This window comes from Neolamprologus multifasciatus, chromosome 12 (genome assembly GCF_963576455.1).
Source record: "Neolamprologus multifasciatus chromosome 12, fNeoMul1.2, whole genome shotgun sequence".
In the NCBI taxonomy this organism is placed as follows: domain Eukaryota; kingdom Metazoa; phylum Chordata; class Actinopteri; order Cichliformes; family Cichlidae; genus Neolamprologus; species Neolamprologus multifasciatus.
The window spans coordinates 34,194,800-34,220,240 of record NC_140450.1 but is presented as its reverse complement, the minus strand read 5'-3'; the positions used below and the strand labels follow the sequence as shown (position 1 = coordinate 34,220,240).

At 39.4% G+C, this 25,441-nt stretch overlaps 1 protein-coding gene across 4 annotated transcripts in view; it reads right to left on the bottom strand.

Moving 5' to 3' along the window:
- Window positions 1-25,441, bottom strand: part of piwil2 (piwi-like RNA-mediated gene silencing 2) — a 31,906-nt gene that overhangs the window by 3,899 nt on the left and 2,566 nt on the right. The window contains exons 1-23 of one of the 4 annotated variants that reach the window (XM_085180644.1): window positions 24,591-24,682; window positions 22,764-23,210; window positions 22,583-22,688; window positions 22,282-22,396; window positions 19,621-19,796; window positions 19,204-19,294; window positions 18,749-18,859; window positions 16,342-16,459; window positions 16,112-16,236; window positions 15,861-15,941; window positions 14,953-15,066; window positions 14,527-14,715; window positions 14,293-14,377; window positions 11,175-11,267; window positions 10,647-10,787; window positions 10,211-10,324; window positions 8,364-8,552; window positions 5,978-6,079; window positions 5,719-5,835; window positions 2,507-2,595; window positions 1,798-1,903; window positions 1,357-1,610; window positions 805-912 (exon numbers count right to left, since the gene is read on the bottom strand). In XM_085180644.1, the coding sequence (XP_085036770.1) occupies window positions 805-912; window positions 1,357-1,610; window positions 1,798-1,903; window positions 2,507-2,595; window positions 5,719-5,835; window positions 5,978-6,079; window positions 8,364-8,552; window positions 10,211-10,324; window positions 10,647-10,787; window positions 11,175-11,267; window positions 14,293-14,377; window positions 14,527-14,715; window positions 14,953-15,066; window positions 15,861-15,941; window positions 16,112-16,236; window positions 16,342-16,459; window positions 18,749-18,859; window positions 19,204-19,294; window positions 19,621-19,796; window positions 22,282-22,396; window positions 22,583-22,688; window positions 22,764-23,186 (3,047 nt within the window). In that variant the 5' untranslated portion in view covers window positions 23,187-23,210; window positions 24,591-24,682. Of the gene's footprint in view, window positions 1-804; window positions 913-1,356; window positions 1,611-1,797; window positions 1,904-2,506; window positions 2,596-5,718; window positions 5,836-5,977; window positions 6,080-8,363; window positions 8,553-10,210; window positions 10,325-10,646; window positions 10,788-11,174; window positions 11,268-14,292; window positions 14,378-14,526; window positions 14,716-14,952; window positions 15,067-15,860; window positions 15,942-16,111; window positions 16,237-16,341; window positions 16,460-18,748; window positions 18,860-19,203; window positions 19,295-19,620; window positions 19,797-22,281; window positions 22,397-22,582; window positions 22,689-22,763; window positions 23,211-24,590; window positions 24,683-25,441 lie in introns of those variants that run through there. The other 3 variants (XM_085180645.1, XM_085180647.1, XM_085180646.1) reach the window with 3 other exon arrangements.

The following is a 25,441-nucleotide window of genomic DNA, read 5'->3' as shown; positions in this document are numbered from 1 at the left end:
TTACTGTATATAGTAACTGTTAAGTCTAATATACCCTAGTAAGCTATACTACTTTTTCCTTTGGGAAGGTACCATCTGTGCAGTTCTGTTGAAGAAAGATGTTGAATCTATTTAATTATTCTTGAAAAATAATTTATTTTTGTGCATTTTTCACACTGCATCAAATTAAATTTGATTACATCGTTTAAGCATCATGAGGTGGAGGGTGGTTCCCTATTTTTTATTTTCTTTTGCTGGGAGTTTGCAGCCCTATTAGTTAGGTTGCTTAATATTTCTGCTAAGTACTCTTTAAAATACCAGAATAGGGAGGATGGAGCAGGTTTAACTTTATTAGATTGATCAGTTTTGCTGAACTATGAAATATTTTGGGTGTAGTGTATTTTTTACATACAGGTATAACAGAATAGCTTTAGTGTTGTTATTTATTTAAACTTGAGTATAAACTTATACAAAATGCAGCAGGATATTAAAAAAAAATTTTATTGATTAAAAACACACTATATCGGATTCATATCGGTATCGGCAGATATCCAAATTTATGATATCAGACATAAAAAAGTGGTATCGTGCCATCTTTAGTTTTGACATGACAGATGCTCTGCGCAGTATCTTTACTTTTCTTCATGAGCTGCTCAAACTAAACAGACATCATACAGACGTCAACTTTACTGTTTATTGTTTTAGTGGTTTGATAAACGCTCTTTTTCTTACAGCTACAGCGATGACCTAAAAAACAACCTCAATCTTGTAATGATCAAATATTAAATCCAGATATTGCTCAGTGGAAAGGAAACTGGATCATACCTTTGCAAGTGGTCTGGTGTGAGGTTTGCCGTGTTATATAAAGAGATGTAGTGTGTCGGAAGTCCGCAGCCCTGACGAATGTGATGTGCCATCAGGTAGAAGTCCACCCTGAGCATGGGGGAAACAATCGGTTTGGGAAACTTTACAGAATCGAAACATTTCCTCATCAAAGTACTCGTCTGCTACAGGTGCCAGCACATCTGTTGTAGCAGTTTTGCTGTGCACGTGTTTAAATCCACATTTCTCTCTTGTGTATTTTTACAAGATATTTTCATGAAATGCTGTTTACTAGTGCAGCTTCTGGAACAGCATTGAGATTCACATTAGCATCGTCGCCTTTAAACTGAGCTGCCAGTGTAGACTACTGAAGCAGGTCACCTGTGCCCTAAAGCTGGATTCAGACTAAAAAAACAACAACAAAAACACACACAAAAAAAAGCAGGCCTCTCATCTTTAACAGCAGCACTGTGTTTACATTTACACATTTTAACATCCTACAATCCTTCCAATTGGAATCAAACCCCTGCTGTTATCCCCCCGCCCTGGACTAACCAGTCTTTCTGAGTGAGGGTGTGATCCACGACAGTTCCAGGAGGGGGAGTGCCGAAGCTGTTTGCAGCCCAGGAGTAGAGAGTGGTGTTAATGCGCTTTTGTACCACGATGAAGACCAGCTTGGGCTCGTAGCTGGGGAAAGTCTCAAAGCATTTGATCAACTGTGGGATCTCGTACTGCTCCACCATTTTAAGCTGGCCGTCTGAGACACCATCTCTGTACACCACGATCTTTTCTGGCAAGTTGTGGTTCACCTGTTAGACATGCGTAATCAAAGTAAAGTCATACAAATTTAATACAGTAAATGAAAATGCATTAAACCCAGCAAAACTTGATAACACCCAGAAACAAACTACACTGTTATTTTTATTATACTGCGTTCACTGATAGGTGAGAATTAGGTTTACAGAGAGGAGTACTGAATCTGAAGTACATTTGTACCTCATAGTACTTCTGCAGCGCAGCCAGTAAGCAAACCCTGAAGCCATGGATCAGTTCCTCATTGGGGGTCTGGAAAATTACTCTGGAGTACCAGCGGGTCAACGAGCTGTAGGGAACAACACGCTGCTGTTAGGACGCATGCATAGTGCATCTCGCCAATTCAAGGTCAAATAATTTCTCGTTTGTGCACTCATGTGCAAAGACATGAAAAGGTTTGTCAAGGTGATGCAAAAATGCTTGAAAAAAGTGAGTCACAGCATTGCTTTGCATTGTCTAGTAATGTGAAGTCAGTGTTTTGTGCACACTGACACTTTTTTGTGTGCTTCACATTAAATGTATGTAATAATTCAACTATGGAGAAAATATGAAATCTAAAGAACGACTAGAGAAAAACAGGGAAAAATGGTAATGGCCTGTATTTGTATAGCGCTTTACACTACATTCAGTCATCCCCACATTCACACACTGGTGATAGCAGCTACATTGTAGCCACAGCTGCCCTGGGGCGCACTGATGGAGGCGAGGCTGCCGGACACTGGCGCCACCGGGCCCTCTGACCACCACCACCAGTAGGCAACGGGTGAAGTGTCTTGCCCAAGGACACAACGACCAAGACTGTCGGAGCTGGTGCTCGAACCGGCAACCTTCCGATTACAAGACGAACTGCCAACTCTTGAGCCACGATCGCCCCATGGGAAGGGAAGTTTACCTGTTCACGCTCGCGACAAACCCCATAACTGACTGATGAGACTTGCTGGGGTCGTGGTGGACATCAACTCCAACTACCATCAGGTTTTTCTGTTCAGGGGAGACAGGTTTATCATGTTCCCATGTTAAAAGTTCTGATTTTCACAAACCAAAACAGCTCTGCAATGTTAAAATACATATGGCAGGGCAACCACAGACAACACATGATGCCTCAATCTAAAGGAACTCAAGTGAACAAGTGAGAAACATAGACGTTAAGATCGATCAGACTGGGTTACAAGGACATTTCTACTATTTCAGGACTCTAATTAAACATGCTGAGTGTAAATATGTCAATATACAAATACATAAAAATTGGAAGAGTGATGAACCTTCACAGGAGAAGCCAGCCTACCAAAATTACTCCATAAGCACATCAACAACCTGTCCAGTGGATCACAAAAACAAAAAAACCCAGAATATCATCCAAAGAACTGCAAGCCTCAATCGCCTCAGTTAAAAATCAGTGTTCTCATTCAGTTTCAATTTGCAGGGATCATAAAAACTGGACTCTGGAACAATTTTTCAAAAGTCATGTCTCAGATTTAACCTGCTCATAGTGATAGGCCCATCAGGGTGAGAAGAACGTTAGATGAAGGGATCCCATCACTCCCGTTCACTGAAGCCTTTGATTTTTTTTTGGGTAAAGCCACCTTGAGTCCCTTGAACAGGTATTGTATGAATCTAAGATATTTCCATTATTATGACTAAAGCCCACCATACAACCCTGTGAGAAAAACATTATGACCTGGTGTTGCTTCAGCAAATACAAATTAGCAACATTCTTTGCCTGAAAACTGAGGTCACCTGAACGAGACATCATTTCACACATGGATACTTCACCAGAGTCCAAACTTTAAGCCCACTGAGAATTCAAACAGTATAAATGGCATGTATATCTTGGTCTAGTAGAGTACGCGCAACAGTAATCATGGGATCTGCTGATCTGACAGATGTTCTTTTCTTTCTTTAACCTTTATTTAACCAGGAAGATCCCATTGAGATTAAAAACCTCCTTTTCAAGGGAAACCTGGCCAAGATAGGCAGCAGCAATTACTCAATTAAACACAGGCAGCAACAACACACATGCAAAAATAAATGAAAAATAAATAAATAAATTCAGTAAAATTCAAATAATAATAATAAAAAAAAATCAGTTAAAATGATAATCAATCAATCTAATTGAAACAGTTGCATGTTATGGACTTGGCCTCAAGGATTCTTAGTTTAGATTTGAAAGCACCCAATAAAATGAATTCAGTCTTTTTCTAGTCGTTTGTTCCAAGCCAAGGGTGCTAAATGGACAAAAGCTCTTTTACCAAATTCAGTTCGGGCAAATGGAACAGAAAGCAACAAGTAACCATGCGGACCAGCATGCTTCATTGCAAGCAGGGAACATATATAAGAAGGTAGCAACACAAGTTTTGTCTGCATTGAGAACAGGTTTAAGCTGAAGTAATGAGTGCTGGACAGCAAAAAAGGCTTTCTGCAAGGAGTCAATGGCTTGGACAAGAGTTGAACCACAGCTGTAAATAACTGTGTCATCAGCGTAGAAGTGCATGTTTGCATCTGGCACATTTAGAAGTAGGGCTGGGCTATATCATACTATTCACGGTAATACCGATGTAATTTTGGGCAACGATAGAAAAATGACATATCGCGATAGAATTGGGGTAAAACACGCATGCGCAGTGCCTTTGTTTTCATACGCACATGGCGGTGACGCAGAATGAGAAGAGCCAAAGCGGATCGTTGAATGAAACGGATGAACCAGAACTGGTTTGTAAAAATGCTGCAGCTTCAGTGGTGGAACTGGTTTAGCTTTCATCCGTCAGATACACAACAAAGAACTATTTTTAGTAGAGCGTGCTAGCGGACTGTCGTTATTATGTGTATTTTGGAAAATACTGCACACTTGAAATCAATCCTTTGATTTTTCTGAAAATCGACAGTGCCCCTTACAATCCCGTGTGCCTTATGTATAAATTCTGGTTGTGTTTACTGACCTCGAAACGATTTCATGTAAACGGCGCTCGAAAATCTGTCAAATCTGTCAAATGTTTTAGTATGACTTTGCTAAGCTACGAAGCCGCACCGCTTGATGGATTGTCGGAGCATTACGGCTATCGTAGTCAGGAGCCTGGCGGAGTGATATGTACTGTGCTTCAACATAATATTACCGTATTGTGTGTGTATAACCTCTTTTTAAGTTTTGTGGATATTATACATGGTTATGCTGAGGATATGTCGGCCAATTTCCACTGGAAATGCCTTTTGGTTAAACTGTCAGACAGGAATTTGCAATGTTAAATTTTTATATAACTTTAATGCACATAAAAAACAGCTGTTGTAGAGTTATAAAGTATTTTGTTTAGTGTCAATTATATCGTCAATTATATCGTTATCGCAGATTTTCAAATGTATATCGTGATTAATATTTTTGGTCATATCGCCCTGCTCTAAGACCAAGATTGTTTATGTAAATGATAAATAGAAGGGGGCCTAATACAGAGCCCTGTGGGACTCCGTTGTGCACTGTAACAAATTCAGAACATAGACCGTCAGATTTTATGCACTGAGACCGATTACTGAGGTAGTTTGAGAACCATGCCACTGCTCTCTCAGAGAGTCCTGACTGGAGGAGTCTAAATTTTAAAATCAATGATCAACCGTGTCAAATGCTTTTGACAAATCAATAAAAAGGGATGCACAGTGTTGTTTCATATCAAGTGCAACAGTAATATCATTTACTACACTCATTGCAGCTGTGATAGTACTGTGATTTTCCTAAAGCCTGATTGATATTCAGATGTTACTGACATGCTGTACAAGAAGATTAAGCCACAGGAGGTCACTGCTTTTGTGCTGACACGACTGAAACCTCACAGGGAATCTATAGGGTATTGTCAAGAAGAAGATGAGAAAAACTCAATCCAGAAATAGAGAGGAGCTGAAAACCACTGTCAAAGCAACCTGGGCCTCAATAACACCTCAGCAGACCCGTGAGCTGATCACACCGCAACGCTGATGTAGTGATACATGGTAAAGGAGCCCCAAAATAAATGAAGACTATATCTCTGTTATAAATAATTGATCTGAGGAAATATTCTAACAATCCAAATGACTCCACTTCTGATGTTAAACTGTTGTCATCTTGTGTGTCATGACACTTACCAGAGGAACATTGACAGTCCACAGCTCTCCTCCTAACTTGCTGTTCATCTGCAGAAGTATCTTCTGTGCCACACTCTTCAACTTCTGTTGCTGGGAAATTGTGCGGACATTGATGGCCTAATGACAAATAGGCGAGAGTGAAACAAACTTTCTTTTTTGGAAGAAAATATTTTCAAAATTACTATTTATGCATTTGTTATGTTCTAAACATTTCATTCCTTTCCTCTAATGCTGAAAGAAGAGCATAAACATCACAAACCTGGGATGGGATGGGATTTTTAACACAGCACAGCTTCTTGATGGCACTGTAGAGATCATCTCTGTTGCCAAAAATGATGCAAACTACAAGCTGCAAATTGGGCTGCACACAGAAGTGAAAAGCTTGAGTATAGTGATCTTAAACAACATCCACCAAACATCTCAGCATTCACTGGTAATGACAAAGAGGTAAAAATACAGGAAAGATACATCAGACGAGGCACTGTTCTCCTTGATAAATTTGAACGTTTTAAGGTGGAAGCAGTCATCAAAAGATGGGTGCAGGATGGTCATGAAGGGATGGGAATGAAATGATTCTCAGTTGGAAAGCAGTCCGAACTGTGCAAAGAAATATCCACCACACTGTTACACCACCATCGCTATTAACAGCTGACACCAGACATGAGGGATGCTGTGCTTTTGCCAAATTTGGACCCTACCATCTCAATGTTGCAGCAGAAACTGATAACAGGCAACATGTTTCCAATCTTCTGTTGCCTGTGCAAACTGTAGCTCAAGTTCTTAGCAGACAGGAGTGGGACCCAATGTGGTCTTCGGTTGATGCAGCCCATCTACTACAGAGTTCAAAATGTTGTGCATTCAAAGATGCTCTTCTGCACAGCTTGGTTGTAACAAATGGTTATTTAAGTGACTCCTGCATTTTTATCAGACAATTCTACTATGGCAGTCACCCAGAGAACTGCTGCTCACCAGATATTTTCTCTCCTTCAGACTATTCTCTATAAACACATGAGACGGTTGTGTGGGAAAATCCCGATTTTATTTGTTATTTTATTGACAAAATGTGATATGTTTATAAATGAAAATATATCCAACATTAGCATATGTGATTTGTGTGTGTGTGTGTGTGTGTATATATATTAGGGGTGCAATGATACTCGTATCGATATTGAACCGTTCGATACAGTGCTTTCGGTTCGGTACACATATGTATGAACAATACAAAAGTTTTAATTTATTTTATCAACTTTCCTTCTGACGATGCTGTCTGTGTTGAGCGCTCAGTGGATCTGCGTTCGACTACTCCGCCTAGGCTGCACTGTGGAGCGCAGATCCACTGAGCGCAGCGCAAGCTAGCAAGACAGAAGCTAAGCTCGTTGCAACATGGCAAATTGAACCTCCCCCACCCTCATTCAGATCTGGCGTTTGGAACTATTTTGGTTTTCATGTGACGTATGACCCTGAAGGTAAGCGCGTCATGGACAAAAGTAAAACAGTATGTCGGATGTGCCACGCAATGCTCAATTACATGGGTGGGAACTAGTGCGTTAGCGCAGTTAGCTCGTTAACGTGTTGGCCGTCCAGCCCCACGCACGGGGCGATCCGCGGTAGCTCGTTAACGGAGATTTGCCGTGTTGTGGCGTTAACATCATTTCAGATTAACGCTGACAGCACTAGTGGGAACACAACGAATATGACTGCACATTTACTCCGACATCATCCTAGTGCAAAGACAAGTGGAAGCAGACAAAAACAACAAGCACGCATGCTACAAACTTTACCCGAGTCATTTAGACAGCCGTTAGCACATGATTCTCCTTATGGAGACCTGATATGTTTAATATGCTGCTGAGAATATAGCCCAGAAGAAGCGTATAGTAGAGCTTTTATTTTGGAAAGAGACATTTCTCTGTAATAAACTCTCTTTTCCAGAGATGAGTGATTTCTCGATTAGATAGATTTATTATTTTATTACTTTGTTTCAGCAACATTAAATTTAAAAACTGTACTTTTGAGTTAAAATATATATTTATAATTTTAATAAATGACAAATTAAACAGGCATGAACATTTTTTTTGTATCAAAAAAATATCGAACCGTGACACCAAAGTACCGAACCGTGAATTTTGTGTATCGTGGCACCCCTAATATATATATATATATATATATATATATACACACATATACACACACACACACACACTTCCAACCGATATCAAATTGATTACAGACATTAGATCCTACATTGAAGGTTAAAGTGTGGTTAGATGGAAATCAAAGTTGTAGTCATTTTAACTAATGATTTTAATTTTATTTTAAATTATTGTCTATTAATTGTATTTATGATGTCATTTGGTTTTATGAAAATGTATGTTTTATTGTAAAATGTATCTATTTAGATTGTAAGCCCAACAAGGGACAATGGTTGAAAATTAGCAGTAGCTATAAACCTGCGCGGTACATCAGTCTCATGTCTTGAACTATGTTAAACTGCACTGTCCCTTTTAAATAAATACATTCAAACAATCTTCACATTACTGTGATGGCATTCATATATTTCTAATGAATATTTCTGTTGTGAACTAAAAACCAGTGAAATGAGATTTATGAAGATTTCGTCAAACTAAATATTTTCTACGTCATACCTGACTCGTGAGGTGCGAGTGGATGGTCTTGACATAAGTCTCGGTCCGATCATCCCTCAGCTCCACACAAATGGGTCGACCCATCTGGACCCCAATAGGTGTGGCCACCTTGTTAAAGGTGGAAACAAGCTCTTCAGCCTGTGCTGTACAGCGTCGAGGGTAGAAGACGGCCCAGGTTTTCAAGGGAATCTAAGAGTAACATGGATTGTTTAATGAAAGAAACCAGTGGTGTAAATCAGCCATATTTGTATTATAGTAAAGTAACTTGTTCACACACTGACACTTTAGGAAGCAGTGTATTAACTAACTGTAGCTGTGTCCCAAAATGTCGGCTGCATCCTCCGGAGGTCCGCATTTGAAGGCCAATTACGTCACAGCCAGGCGACAAAGGCTGTCCCAATTCGTCGACTCCTTCAAATGCGGCCAACAAATGCATCCTTCATTTCCCCGAATTTGAAGGATGGGTCGGCCCAGCCAAATTTCAGCTGCCAACAATGGCGGCCGCTACTAAGTTTTAAAATTACTCTTATTAATTTTTCTGGGCCACAAAATAAACTTTTAACATATTTTCAGGCGAGAAAGTAGCTGTGTAAACTTCAAATATCTGCTCAGTTTATCAAGACATCGCATATTTGCAAAACTGTGCCGACGTTTTCGGAGACGTCTGTTACCCACCAGCTCAACAGCAAGCCGGGGGGTTCAATGGTCACTCCAGCCGGCGAGAGCAGCAGACTCCCGGCTTCATCGTTTTCAGACCCCCGCTCGTTCGCTACTCAGGTTAAACATGATACAAGTCACTCGGATAACTTAAAAATGTAATTGTTTGTCTTTTTTCTGTGTTTTATTTGTTCCGGAGTAAATCGGTGTGGCTGAGATCAAAGTTATAAGATTATTAGATTAACTAAAACATTATTAATTCCCTGGGTGGGTTCCTTCGGGATTTTCACACAGCTGAATAAACGTTAAACAGAAAACTGATTAAACAGAACTGTGAGACCGTCGAGAATTTACGCCAGTGTCCTGTTATATTTTAGATAGCAAGGAGCAGACGGCCGAGTTTATTAAACTCCACCGACACAGCGGGGACGCTAACCTGAAGGCTAGACCGTCCCGTTTCACAGCCTCGCACTTCCGGCCTTTTCGGTCTTTGAAGGACCCGGCCCACGTGGACCGCGAAGGCCGGGTCCTCCGAAGGATGCAGTCGACGTTTTGGGACACAGCTTGTGTATGCCGTTTTGTTCTTTAACTACTTTCAGTTGTTGAGGTTTCGTCTCTTTAGATTTCTTATTCTCCAAGCGTCTCCATTTCCCCCGAATCAGCTGTTTGTGTATAAACGGTCCCATCTTTCTCTTGTCTGTCGTGCATTCAGGACAATCAGAAGTAGGACTTCATAAACTTTAGCAAACTACTGTCGCTGTTTAACTGTAAAAAGAATATTGCATTGTTTATAAGGCATCCTTAGCCTTATCACATTATGTGGGTACGCAACTCTTAGCAAGCACACATAAAACAAGCTGGCAGAACTACAGATAAAATGTCTTTTTTTAGTTTACATTCTGAGGGACATTTTCATGTCATATTTTAAAAACATAACAAAATGATTTCCAATGTTTTAAATTCAGTCCCAAACTGATTGTATCTTCTTCTTTTTTTATTTCCAAATTTTCATCACAGAGAGGAGAACTAACAATGTTTGCCCAAACAGTCACGTGTCATTATGCTTAAACATTAATGGTTTACAGTTGTTTAGCTGACTGAACACATCTCTGGTAACCACCAGACAAGATCTGGGATATGAAACAGCACATTTCTATAGGGCTCTACAGATAAGCATTCATAACACTTACAGAGCTGATTGAAGCATCCCTCACAACCTCTCTGGACCAAGACACATCAGCACCAGTGGCAAAGGATGAAGACTGCAGGCAGATGGTTTCAAAGGGAAGAGTTCTACCTTTGATCTGCAAAAGAGAAAAATATTCATACTATATTGGGAAAAATAGAGAAAAAGAAACGTCCACAAGGGAAAAGGGCAAACAAGGAAGGAAAACAAAAGGACACGCTCTTACATCCACTTCAAAAAGAACTGTTTTTGTACGCATTATGTTTACTAACCAAAGAAATTAAACATGGCCTCAAGTCAGAATTTAGTACCGACATACTGAAAGGCATGGCACTGGTTTAACTGCATTTCTCAGACAACTCTTGAGGAGAAAACAGCCCACGGGCACTCTGCATCACTGCTTCGAATGACGGAGTTTTCTAAAGTGACAAAATTCCTACCATCAAGATTTCTGTGCCAACCTCCAGTCCCCAACCACCAAGCTCCTTCAGACTTTCAGGATTGGTGTTGATGTTCTTCAGAAGTTGCTTTATTGAGTGAGTATGCTGCTCACCACTCACGTTGATGTGCATTGTCAAGTCCTAGAACATGTTAAAAAGAGCAACTTATTTTATTCATTACAATTACTTTCATGAAGGTTTTCAGACCAGAATTTCTTCTTGGAAATTTCCATTACTGACGATAATCATAAAACATCTTTGTTCTGACAGTTATGTTAGCAAAGCATTGCACTACCGTGTCGTTGTCAATGTTTACAATGGTCAGGCTCTTTCTCTGAAGTGTTTACACTCAAAGTTTAAGCTAGCAACATTTGAACATTTTAATATTGAACACTCTTAAGACAACTGATTTTTAAAATGCTATATGTTCTGTTTTCAACCAACACACACAGTGTGTATTAACACTAACATTAAATTAGATGGGCAGCTCCTACGAGTAAGGAAAGTTTACTGACACATTAAGCTTACTTTCATAGCTCTGAAGTCCTTCCTCATTTTCTCGGGAATTCCTGTCATGAAGGAAAGCTCTGGGACTAAAAGGATCTCACCGGTGATGATTTGCTGCAACGAATGAACAATTAGTCGTTATAAAATCTTTTGAACTTAGTTTTTTACATCTTCGGTACAACAAAGCACAAGAGTGCATACAGCTGTGTACAGCTCTGCTCGACATGCATGTATTAAGATAAAGTTTTTATTCATATTTTTATTGGTTTTCACTTAGTTAGCTTCAACCCATCTCACACAGATGTTGAGTCTTACATGATAACTAATCACCAGGCTGACTAACCTCTAGGGTTGGGCGATATGCAAGAATCTTCCAACAAACAATCGTCAGCCAAATAATCGCTGATGGGCGAAATATTCACGCATGCGCAGGCTTTTTCATGGTTGGAGCAACGTAATCATGCATGGACTGATTTGCGCGTTTACAGCACAGAAGAAGTCCAAACATGGACGAAGTAATTTCCAAAAAACCATTAGGGCTGTCAGTGTTAACGCGGTCATCACGATTAACGCGATTAAAATTTTTAAACGTGCTCAACCCATCTGGAGCGCAGACTGAACAAACTTTGGACAAACTGCCCGAAATGTGTTGAAAGAGACATTTCAGGGATTTTTGACTCAGTCTGCGCTCCAGATGGGTTAATTATTAATTGCATTAGTCATGATGATGGTGCGTTAATGCTGACAGTTAGGGCTGCACGATTAATCATTAGAAAATCGCGATCTCGATTCATACTTATGTGCGATCTCATTTCCAAATGACAACGATTAACCCTTTAAGACCTACCATAGAACCAAGTCCGCCAGAGCTTATATTATATGTTTACATGCTGTGGAGCCATTTTTGGGAGCATTTCAAGTTGATATACATCAATACAACCATTACAGCCTAGATTTTAATAATATGTATGAATTAAGTGCATAGTAATTACATAAATTGCAAAAAAGTGCAATAAACTACAAAAAAATTGAAAATCGTTTTTGTTTTTTTAACATATATTTCTAGTTAGAGAAATTTAAGAGGCTTATCCCTCAAAACTGTAAATACAAAAAAGTTGCACAAACTAGTTTCCCACCACAGGAAATTTATTTTGAGTGTCTTCATAGTTTTATTTTTGAAATACACCAATTTTTATACACTGCAGGAAAAACAAAAATAAATATTATAGTGCAAATTTGCAAAAAAACAGCATATGCATCAAAATAAACTATTTCCAGCAGTGCAATATGAGTCCTAAGCATCCCAGAAACCACACAGAAAGTCATAAAGTCAAACATAACTTTTAAAAACACCAGTATAGGCTCATTGAGGCCCGGACGGTAAAAAACTACATTTCCGCGAAAATGACATCACTTCCGGTTTTGGGCAGGTCATGGCAGATATGCGATAGTTCGCGCTGATGGACGTAGCAAATGTTACAAACAGCTGATCGGATCAGCAAAGTGTGTTTCTGGAATATTATGTTTTTGTTGCTGCAAGTGCTTTTTATGCAGTTTTTGCAAAGCTATATGTGGAAGGAAACTGTGACCGAGGACAAGCTGATGGCATAAGATGTAAGTACAACTCCTCCGGTTTCATATGCAAAAAAAATGATTGCGCTAGCTCACGTGGTTTCAGAGCTACCGGGATTTAAAAATAGTTACGCAAAACAGAGCGTGCTGCTCTGACCGGTTTTAAAGGGTTAAAAAAAAAAAAAAAAAAAAAAAAAAAAGACGACGACGATTGTACCGCATTTTGATCCGGAACGTAATCTGCATGAAAACAAGCGCTCACTCTTCTTGCTCAACAAATGACGAGGGCGGAGCCTTATACCACGTGATACAGAAGCTGGCTGCTAAAATTGGCAGGGAAAAAAACAACGGAGAGCACGTCAGGGATGACGAGAAAGTGACAGGAGAAAATCCGTCCTGGTCAACCACCCAAACATCAATAACGGGAACCTTATACAGCGCTTCCCTATACCCGTCGAACTCCCGCAGGCACAAAGAAATTACGGAGGCTATTACTTATCACCTGACCAAAGATATGGCTCCATCAACACTGTGCAAAACGAGGGATTTAGGAAAATGATCAACACCCTAGACAAACGCTACACAGTGCCGTCCCGCTACTATTTTTCTATTGTTGCACTACCTGCTCTATACACGCAGCGTCGAGCAACGGTGGAGACGGAATTTCAAGCAGTACAACATTTTGCGGCAACGACAAAATGTGAGACTTTTGTTGTTTTTATGTTTATTTATTGTTTTTATGTTCAGTCTCAACTGTTACGAAGTTGATGTGCAGTTAATAAGTGCAATAAATATTAATACTGGAAAAGAAAATCGTGAGAGAATCGTGATTCTCAATTCTAAGCAAAAAAAATCGTGATTCTCATTTTATGCAAAATCGTGCAGCCCTACTGACAGCACTAAAAATATCGCCAATTTGAGATGAAAGAGGTAAACCTACGGATTTAACCAAAGCAGTGTGCCAGTTGTGCAGACGTCTAGTGCGAGCAAAGTACTCAAACACGACTAACTTGCACGAGCATGTATGTGTCCACCATCCGGCTGAGCATGCTAAGCTACCACCAGCTTCTGCAGCTCCATCAACAAGCAGGATGAGGAGGGTGCATTTGCTCGCAGATGAAAGAGGCACTATTATTTTTTTTTCTGTTGACTGCTTATGTTATCGCCATCGTTATTAGCAAACTTACTCATGGGCAAATAAATAAATAAATCGCCCTTGTAAAAACGATCGCCGATGGGCTCAGCCTATCATCAATAGTCAATATATTTATCCAATCACCCAACCCTACTAACCCTTGGGTAACTATTTGGACAAACATAAATTAAATAAACATGAACATGAATGTGAAGTGGCATTCTTAGAAAAACATGTCAGATGACTGATTTACTTTATCAAGCCTGCATAAAAATCTGTCTGTGTGTCTTGAGCTTTTATTAATACTAACATTAGGCATGTGGAAATCATCATTCCATATTTAGTACTGACTTTAACAACATCTCCCGGAGACACAAATTGTGTTGTTGCACTGAACTGTTGAATAAAACTTTTTAAAAAACAGGTTTTTACCTTCCCGCCTGGTCTGGACCTCTCCTTTGGCCGATGCAGGAGTAAAGGCTGGTCCATCTCTTTGATTGTAATGCCATAGTTTTTGCTGTTAAACAAAAAAACCCAAAAACAAACATGTAATGCAATCACAAACAAAAAAAACCCAGATCAAACTGATCTTTTCATTGTTGGGTTGGTACGAACACCGAACTGCTGATATTTCACTACACAAACACACAAAAACAGCAGTCTAACCTGTAATAGTCCACAAAGGTAGTTACAGTGCCGTCCATCAAAGTGAAGGTGTCTTTGGGTGATTTGTTCCACTCAATGGCATCAATGCGGTAGGTGCGGTTGTTGTAGCGGGTGATGACGATGCTGCCGACGAGTTCTTTGGTGCATTCATCTTGAAAGTTTTCCTTGCTCTGTTGGTACAACGTGTTCCTGGCAACACAAGCACGTGTTTTTATTTTTTCACACTATGGAACGGCGCCTTTATTAGACTGTTCTGCTCAAGCCTAACAGGGAAAGCTTGATCAAAGTTAATAATGCTCGATAATCACTAAAGGCCATTAGAAATGTTGCAAAATCATCTGTGGCTGCAGATACAGTCACAGACATATCTATCTGCAGCAGCTCGAGCATGTTTGTATGCTGATGCTTTTTGTTGTGTAAACTCACATGACATCCAGCACAGAGTCATTCCGCAAGACTTTGTGAGAGACATCGATACACAGGTACAGGCCTCCATCTGTGCGCTTGATACCAGTTGAGTAGCCTGGCCAAATCTGGAGTCTAGAAAAACCAGTAGACTAGTGAATGAAACTGCGCTGCCTGATTTTAGCAGTAGGGCTGTGCGATATGACCAAAATCTCATATCCCGATATAAGAATCTATCGTCCCGATAACGATATAAATCACAAAAACGAACATTTTCTGTAAAGTCTGTGAATCTCGGGCAGCTCGACTTGCGTGAAGTGTTTCCAGCTGCGCGCCGTGTAGCTGGAGTCGAGTGTTTTAACCGATGCATGAAACGATACATTTTTAGACATAAGTTGTAACGGCCGCCGTTTTCTTTGTGAGTATTTATTACACGGCGTGCTGCGGGGAAAAGCCTTTTCTAACGTTTGAGTCTAAGGTTTATTTTTTAGCACCTGGCGTCTCTTTTTTAATTCTCATCTGTAAATAATCTGCATCTTTCACGTGATTCGGTTTATTTTGAAAAGTCTCAACAGGATCTTGAGCTTTATTGTGAAAGGTTTATGTGGAAAATAAACAAGTGGACACGCGATGGTTTTACCGTCGTTGTTGCTAACGACAACGCATAAAAACAGACGCTTGTCCGTCCGTAGTGTGGTTATATTAAATATAAGAGAAAGAGAGAACTTTATTAATATAGCCACTACAGTGACCATCAAAACGATAAAAAAATATTGCCGTAAACAGTTTATTTTGCGACACCACGAAACAAACGATAGCGTAAAATGAAATGATAGACGTTTTTATATCGTCATCCGATATATATCGTTATATCGAACAGCCCTATTTAGCAGGTATCCTTTGATGCTACAACAAACCTCACAACTTACCGGTGTTTTCCAAGAATAACTGCGCTTTCTGGATCATAATGGTTTCTGCCTACCAGCTTTAGTCCAATGATTTTCATCACCCTTGAAAAAACGAGAGGAACACTGTGTCATATCCTGTAATTTAAACTTCCTTTATAACGGAGAAGGCACAAGGTGGAAAACAATCATTGCTGTTTAGGACTAAATGAACAAAGATCTCTTAACAGCAGTAAAATAGAAAGGATATAATGTGTCTCTGACATAAGAAATACCTCCTGAGCACCACATTGTAGAAGGGAATGCACAAATCTGAGCTTGGTGGTAAAATCTTCGTCATTTGAATTTTGATTTGTATTTCCTGATTATCGGTCCGTCTCAAACTCTTGAGAACAACCACCTGTGCAAAAGCAGTATATATATATGTATATATATATATTTATTTTAAAAAGAGCGTATTAAGTTTTAAATTTAACATGGTGACTGTAACAACTGTGATACTCACGTCTTTCAGTTTAACAGGAAGGTACAGTATCGAACCGTCAAATGCCACAACTCCACCTGTGGTTGGACGGTGGTCTTTCATCATGCCAAAACGCATCGCCACTGATTCGACATTAGGACTGGGTAAGAAATTCACATCACAAAATACAGATTAGATATTAACACGGGTAACGATGCTGAATGAACAAATTTCAGTTCTTCAGTGTAATTTAAGCTGATTCTACATTTTCATTGTTGTCTGGCAAAATGTTAAATCCTAGTAAACATTAAGATTTTCCCAAAATACCTGCATAATTTTATAGACATGGGAAACAGTGTTGGTAACAGGAGCTCTCTGGGTTTCGTTAATTGCTCACTTATAATCAACTAGAGGTGGGAGTCACCACACATCCCACGATACGATATTATTGCAATTTTTTAGAATATTTTGCGATATTCAGATTCTGTACATAAAGGTAAACTTTATCAATATTCATTTTATCTAATATCAAAGTCTCACACTCAGTCTTTCTCTCATTTCAGTTTGATTGTTGACAAACTGAACGGTTTGTATTACAGTCTAGTCCAACTTAACTGAATCAACCATCTGGTACAATTATAGCTATTCTGAACTATGCAGTTTATGAAAACTATGCAGCCCCTTCAGCAACTGAAGAATTTGAAAGTAAATTAAAACAAAATATAAATTTACATTAAATAAAAAAGTTTTAAACTTAATTAAAATAAAACATGTCTTAAATTAAAATAAGTAAACTGTCATGTTTATTGCTGCCATAAACAAGTTAAACACATTTGGACAGTGAAGGAATGTCAGGATTCTTGCTCAGAAAAAGGATCAACATGCTCTGAAGTCAGAGCACAAAAACCTTTTTGTAACAAAATATCGATTTCTGCTGTCCCTGTATCCATACATTATTAGCAAACAAAATATCACCATGCTACACAGTATCGATTTTTTCCCCACCCCTATAATCAACGGACTAATAAGAGCCGAAAGTAGATCATAGACAGAGAATGAGTCCAAATATCACTTTAGTGTAATTTTCAGTTAGTTTGTTCAGACAGGAATGTTGAACTGGAAACAACGCACTTTTTCTATGTCAAGAACAGAGATGGGCAGTAGCGCGTTACAAGTAACGTGTTACTGTAATCTGATTACTTTTTTCAAGTAACGAGTAAAGTAAGGGATTACTATTGCAAAAACGGTAATTAGATTACCGTTACTTTCCCGTAGGAACGCTGCGTTACTGCGTTACTAAAACCGTGATTTTTTGCGAGAATGTCTCATGACAGTGACGTAAGCGAGTGCGACGTTCGTGACAACAGCTGTGTGCAGATCAACAATGGATCATATATCGAGTGCAGAGAGAGTATGAGCGTGCAGCGTTTAAAGCGTGGAAGTACTGACCTTACTTTGAGTTTGATTCCATAAAAAGTGACAAAAACATTAGTGTCTGTTGTGCGTGGGAAGAAAACTTCTTTTTACAGCGAAAAAAAACCCTAAACTTCCAAACAAGCACCGAGTAGCTACGACGTAATGGGAAACTCACAGAGAAACTCGCGGATTCTTCCACTGACCGCTGCACACCTGCACCAGGGTAAACCTCCGCCTACCCCACTCCTGCTTTACAGGTGAAAATAGAGCAACAGGACCGCTAGTCTTTGACTTTATTTATTTTCTGACTGAGTGTAAACACAAAAAAATATTTTATTTTATGTGCTGGAATGTGCAGAAAATAGGTTTAAATGTTAAACTAATTTCTTCCAGCCAGAGAATGTTGCAGATAATTAAATATTTGCTTGATGCATAAAGTTAAAAGATTAAAACTAACAAAACAAGTTTTAAAAAGAGACTTTTCCATTTGATTACATTTTGTATGATGATTATGCAGAAAAAGTAGAATTGGGCTGAAAGATCTATCACTTTATCACCTATTCAGGTTGTAAATCGTGTTTTTAAAAAAGTAACTAAGTAATTAATTACTTTTGAAAATAAGTAATCAGTAAAGTAACAGGATTACTTTTTGGGGGGAGTAATCAGTAATTAGTTACTGATTACTTTTTTCAAGTAACTTGACCAACACTGGTCAAGAATAACAATATACTGAAAATCAAGTATTTATGATCTTTTGCTCCTGTAATTTTAATTCTACTGTATGTGTGAGGCAGACTTGTATGCAGGTAAACCATCTTTATGGTGAACAAAACAGAGCATTTATTGTGAAAAACTGTCTACTGCCCGTCTGTGTAGGCAGTGACGCAGCTACCAGAGCCTACATCGTATTAGAACCAGTCCCTGTATTATCTGAAACTATGATTAAAGCTTTCCAACATTTCCTCCAGTTTTTAGACATAAACTTTGTTTCCTTGTACGCAACAAGTGGTCTTGAATGTTATATGATACTTACGTAAATGTAACATGGTACTGATACACCGCGTCGTTCTTGCATTGAATTTGGATGTGGTTTGACCCAATATTTATGGGAGCTCCTTTGGTTCCAGCCTTATTCAGTGGCTCACTGACGAGTGGAGAGCATACATGGACAAAAAGATCAGTTTATGACAAGTAAAACAAATGATCAGTTACTGACCCGAATAAAAGCTCTGTCTTGCAAAATGTTAGATTTGATCAATACGGAACCAATACCACTAGATGACCTTTAATAAAAATACACCATTATGTGCTCATAAGAGACAATGAGAATGTCAGAAGACATGGATAAGTCAGAGGTAATGATGTTTTAGAATGAACAGCTAACACCAGAACACTCGCTCTGACCGTTAAAAGCCCCCAAACCACAACACAGCTCATGTTGGTTTGTTAGGACTCGCTAAGGTAAAGGAAATAGAGAAAATCACTCACCGAACTGCCTCCATTGTCAGCCCCGTCTTTGCAGCCGGACCAGTGGAAAGGTCTGTGGCTTCTTGAACGGTGTGCACAGGGGACACAGTTCCTGTACAGTATTATGCATGTCATTACCCAAAATGCATGTTTTTCCCCCACAAATTAATCAAATTAAAATAAAAAACACAATTAAGATTGTATTAGACACATGCAAAAGAAGATGCACATAATAGTTTACTTGGGGTTCCTACACCTTTCTTTCCCTTTCAAAATCACAATCTTCTCCAGTCCCAAGTTTTCAGACAGTTTCCAAATCTAAAATCTAGAATTCCTGCAGAGGAATTCTAGATTTTTCTTTTAAAAAGAGGATTAAAAACAAATTAAGGTGGTAAACTCTCAGTTTTCAATCCCTTTAAAATAATTGTATATAATTACCGGTCAGAGAGGGCTGAGAGTATTCTGTTTGCGGCTCAGACACTGGAGAAACAAACACGTCTTGACCTGCAGGAAATGAAGGAAGCAAAGCACGGCCTCTGCCAACTCCAAGCTGAGGCATAGCTGCTCTTCCGAGACCCAACATTTTCTCAGGGGACAAACCTCGGCCGAGGAAACTGAAAAAGGCAAAATCCACAGAAGGAAAAGTCATATAATGGTTGATCAATGCAGATAAAGTAAGTAAGTGTAATTTGGCACTGGCACTACTTTTTCCATCCCAACCTGGATCAAGTCATACCTTCATAAAGGTTAGAACACGTACTTTGTGCTTAACCTGTACAATGATTTAACTTCATGGCCGTTAGGTTTTATATATGGATTTGTTTTTAATTGTCAAAAGTTAGGTGCTACAAAAAACATAATCCAGCAAATAATTTAATTTCCTGCGTGCAGATATTCATTGCTACATATGGAATTAAATTCCATGCGTGCAAATTCAACAACCTGCATGTGTAAAACTCACACACACACGTGAGAGTCTGATTTGCAGGCATTGCTACAGTTTCACAGTCACACCTGCTCCAATCAACTGACTTTTGGCGAAGGATTTAATAGTGTTCATAAAGCAAGAACAATATTAAAGAGCTGTTTCTGGGAGGTACTTTGATCTTTGATTATTAGTAAAATAATTGTTACTGTTTCAGTGAACAAATGCTTTGATCAAATCTGATTATCAGCTTTTTACAGTTGTGAAAGAAGCACCTATCCTAAATCCTATACATATATAGAAGTAATAATACTACTGTATATATTTATTCTGTAAAAATTAACTTTTACTGACATAAAAGTACAAATTTTATCAATTAAGGTATATTTCAAACTCTATAGAACTGATGAGTTATTAAAGTGAACGCTTCACAAAGTCATTAAAGCTACTAATTCACTGTAGCTAAATCACACCACAATTTATTAGTTAACTTATATTTCATATAAATCTAATTCTGCTAAATATGATTACAGCTTTAAATGGAGGGTATGTGCAGTTACATGTTTGCTGCAGACTAAGCAACTTTTTATTGGCAGATTTAAACGTCTGTATTTTGGTTATAAATGTACACTTCCTGATTCTCATGAGTTAGTTTTTTGTTCTTAATTTTTTATTAACCTCTTAAGCCCCAAGGGGGTTTCTGAGCTTCCTGCTCGAAAATGTAATGCCCAAATTTAATTGATTATTTCTCTGCAATTACAAACTCTGTCCTTACAATCTTGGTATCAAAATAAAGCTAACACTTGGGAAATTTCATCAGAGGTGTAAATATTGAATCAGATATTACTGTGTCAAAGTTACTGAGACTGGAACACAGAAAAAGTAAGTCGATTTTATCCTCGCCTAATTATTTTAAAATTTTTAGCATATAACCCTTTGAAAAATATGCCTCAGATCACATTTGGTTCCAGAAATTCAGTAACCAACATATAAACATCATCTGTGCAAAGATTTATGTTTCTAAAGTGAAACAGTGAAAAATTACAGCGCTGTCTATACATGAATATCCAGACGTTGTCCAAATGTCCAATTTTGGCGCACAATTGGACACCATGCCAGTTGATTTTTTTTAGGTATTAAAGAGCACGTGGGCCCAAATTTACTGCATGTGGCGTCTGTCCAGTCACGTGTCTGTAGGTGGGTCTAAAATGGAGGTTGTTGACGGAAAACGGCTCTGTTGCGGCTAGGTAGGCATGGTAACCACTGATAATCATGTGGCTACTGGCTACCGGCGAAAATAACGGAGGAAATCGGGACGGTAAGCCAATTTCTGTCTTAGCGCATTTGCGCCGCTGTGTGTTTTTGTGGTCTTCTTTTGCGGCTCATTCAGTGAATTTTGGTCTGATTGTGGTGAAACTTGGTGTGTGGAGTCAGTGATAGCTCTGGAAGCTAACCAGCCCATCTTTAGCCGGTTACACGAAGTCTGAAGAATTTCTGGTTCGGTTTTGTTTGTTTAGCGGACTTCTGCGCATTTACGTAACTGCTCGTTTAATCACGGCTTGTTTTCGGTGTGTTTGGTGGTTGTAGAAATGGTTTATATGACATTTTAGCTGAGATTCAGAGGTTTCTCTGGATACCACACATGTCTGGACTTATACTTCTCAACCCGCATTATAACCGATTAAACGTGATCTCCTCCTTTTTGCCCCCGGTACCGGGGGCGTGGGGCTTAAGTGGTTAAATGTATGGAATATTGCACAACAATATGGGACAGCAGTGAAGATGCTTCAGAACGCTCTGGTTTTAAAGATTTCTTCATCAGTAAGGTTATTTAGTGACAGCTGTCAGTATTTCCACTGCTACACAGGAAACAGCAACTGCTGATAATTAACTCTGCAGAATTAATTTACAAACATAAACAGCGCTTATGTTGCTTCCTCGGTGTAAGTCAATTTAAGTCAAAGAAACTGTCCATCAAAAGTGACCAATCACATTAGGACCCCTCTTCAAGCAGTCAAAAGTCAGTTGATTCAAGCGTTCAGCATTCAGCAGCGAGCACAGAAAGTAGGCTCTCATTTAGTCTACTGCAGGTTTCATAAACTACATCAGGCTGAATGGAAATGTCAGAAACCCTGTTAGTCGAAACACAACAGTGTCACTCCTGTGCTGCTTACCTGCTGCCTCTGCCCATCATTTCTCCAGATGGGCCGATACTCTGTGGTGTGCTGATGACACCTGGTGGGGCATCTCGCAGCTTCACCTCTCCCACATCCCCAGCTGCTCCCCTACCTGCAACGAAATCTGACATGAATCCATATGATTCTTCTTCATATACATAAACACCAAAATGAACCGACATCACGCCACTCTGTGGCTTACAAAGCTTTGAGCAGATGAGCACACGATGTGTTGTGCTTAGGGGCACAGAGACTGTTTGTTTTCAGTATCTCTGGATTTCTCAGAATAAATACAGACCCAGTGGTGCTGCTCCTCTTCCCAGTAAAGTCGCTGATGGTTCAATGCCCATTCCTCTAAACATTGAGACCAGTGTTGATCCTTTCACATGTGGTGGCTTGCCAATCTGTCAGAAGAAAGCAAACCTGTGCAACTCTGTGTGGCAATTTCACCATTAAAATTAAAACATAATTTATTGCACCTCTTCTTTTGTCAAAGTAAGGCTTTCCCCCATTAGAGCTGGCATCCTTGTCTCACTTGGAGGTGTGGGTCCTTCCTGTGGCTCCAGTCTAAGTACGCCTGCACTTCTCGCCACTCCTACCTTTGATTCAACTGCTGGGACGAGCAGCCCTCTGGCTCGGCCAACTACTATATCCGGTTGCGCCAACAGCGCTCTACCTCTTCCTACCACAGGTTCAGTAATGGGGACAGCTCCACTTAGTCCCAGTGAGTTATCACTAAAAGTAGGGAAAGCCCTGCCTCGTCCTACAGCAGGTTCTTCTGTAGAGAGCAACAGCCCTCGACCACGTCCTACAGCAGACTCCCCAAGCTGTAATCCTCTTCCTCGTCCCAGCCAATGGGCACCCATCTTCTCAGTGAGATCAGGAGGCTTGCCTGGATCCATCTGATCAACTTTTACCACTATCAGCTGTTAACAGCAGAGGAAAAAAACAAACAATAAAGTTTGTAGCACATTTCAATCATACAATAATAAAGGAAATGCATGGCCAGGTTCAAATACATTTCAACTTTCCTGAATGCTGAAAAAGCATTTCAGTTAAACTTTGTGATGTCTGTTTAATTCAAAGGAGGGTTTTTTCTTCCAGTGCAAAATTACATTATTATCTAATTTTTTATTAGATAATCTTTGAAAAATATAACATTTCTTATCACCTCTATGCCGATGATATACAGATTTATTTTCAATTAGATGATGACGACATTGCTTCTTCGTTGCACTGCTTCCTCGAATGCATGAGAGAAGTCGGAGAATGGCTTTCAGACAATTCCCTTATCCTGAACGAAAAGAAAACGGAGATTGTGGTGTTTGGCAACCATATCCCCCGGGGCCTATCAGCTGATACCTTTGGTTCCTTTGCCACTTCTTTCTCTGACTCAGTTAGTGACCTAGCTGCTGGACAGCTCTTTCAAATTTAACAAACACGTGTCTTCAGTAATCAAATCTAGCTTTTACCAACTGCGCCTAATTGCTAAGGCTAAGCACTATGTCCCTCACAAAGATCTTGAAAAGCTCATTCATGCTTTTGTGAGTTCTAGATTGGATTACTGCAACACCCTCTACTTGGGTCTTCACTCCGCTCTCCTTCACAGACTTCAGCTTGTCCAGAATGCTGCGGCTCGCCTCCTGACTGGCACTAGAAAGCCTCTATCACCCCAGTTCTTACTGATTTGCGTTGGTTACCCATAAAATATCGCATTGAATTTAAAATATTGTTGTTCACCTTTAAAATTATAAATAATGTAGTCCCTCGTTATCTTGTCGATCTTCTTAGTCTATATGTCCGTGGGCGAGCCCTCAGGTCTTCAGCCCAATTACTCCTGGCTCAGCCTGGATCTAGACTTAAATCTAGGGGTGACCGTGCTTTTGCCCTGGTTGCACTGAATCTGTGGAACAACCTTCCCATCGCTATCCATGCGTCAGACTCCGTTTTATCTTTTAAATCCCGTTTAAAAACTCATTTATTCAACATAGCTTTTCCATCTAGTTAGCGTCCCTGTTTTATATTTGGTTCAATTTCTTATTTATGTACTTTATCTTTTAGCTATATCTGTTCTTAGTTACTTTGTTCTTATATTCCCTTTTATTGTTGTATAATTAGTGCCCTTAACCTGATGACATATGTGGTACTTTGTTAATAGTCTTTTATTTATTGTCTTAATTTTCCTGTTTTTAATTGTAAAGCACTTTGGTGTACCGCTGGTCTTTTAAATGTGCTATACAAATAAAGTTGTATTGTATTGTATTATGCAAATTAATACTGACTGACAACTGTTGAAAATCACATACCTGTTACTGCATACACAGAAATTTCAGGGTTCAGTCGCCTTTTTCAGGGTCAAATTCAAGCACTTTTTAAGCACTTTCAAGGTCCCTTTCAAGCTTTTCCAGCACATCCCCGCCCCCCAAAAAAGAATGCATGTTTCAATTCGCATCACCTCAGTAAAACCATGTGAAAATTAAAACAAATCATCCTAGGTGAACTTAAACACCTTTGCTCCCCTTTTGTTAAGACATAGAAAAACGCACCACACAAAAATACTGCAAAAGGAAACTGTCGCCTTATATACATAGTGTATAAACTCAAAATGCACATTTCACTTAAAAATTAAGATGTGACAATGTGAACAAATCAACTTGTTAGAGATATTCTTGACCCCCCCCCCCCGTTGAAACAAAAAATAGGAGGCAGATGTTTGTTTGTTTTTTAAGTTAATTCCCAATAAAACTGTTTTTTGCTAACTACATTGCTGTCTGTATTATTGCTGAAGTCCTAAACGATCACCTTTAAAGTGTTTGTGCTAATATGATGATAATAAGATGATACTGTGCAAAGGAGGTAACACCTCGATTCTGATGAAACACCCGGCGATGCATAGCGGGGGGGTTTTAAAGCCGAGAAATGCACCGTACCTACTACGGGTGGGTTGCCTGTTATCGGACCCGGAGTTAGCAACGTCCCCCAAGAACCCAAAGAGGAGCGTCCTGGCCCCTAGCCCTGCCAGTGTAGCAGAAATGATGAGGATGATGATGCAGCAGCAGCCGTTCTTCTCTGCTGAGTAGCTTAATGTTGTTCGTGTGTAACTTACGTTGAGTAGGCTAACCACGTTATTACATTAATGCATGTAAAGTGAACTAGC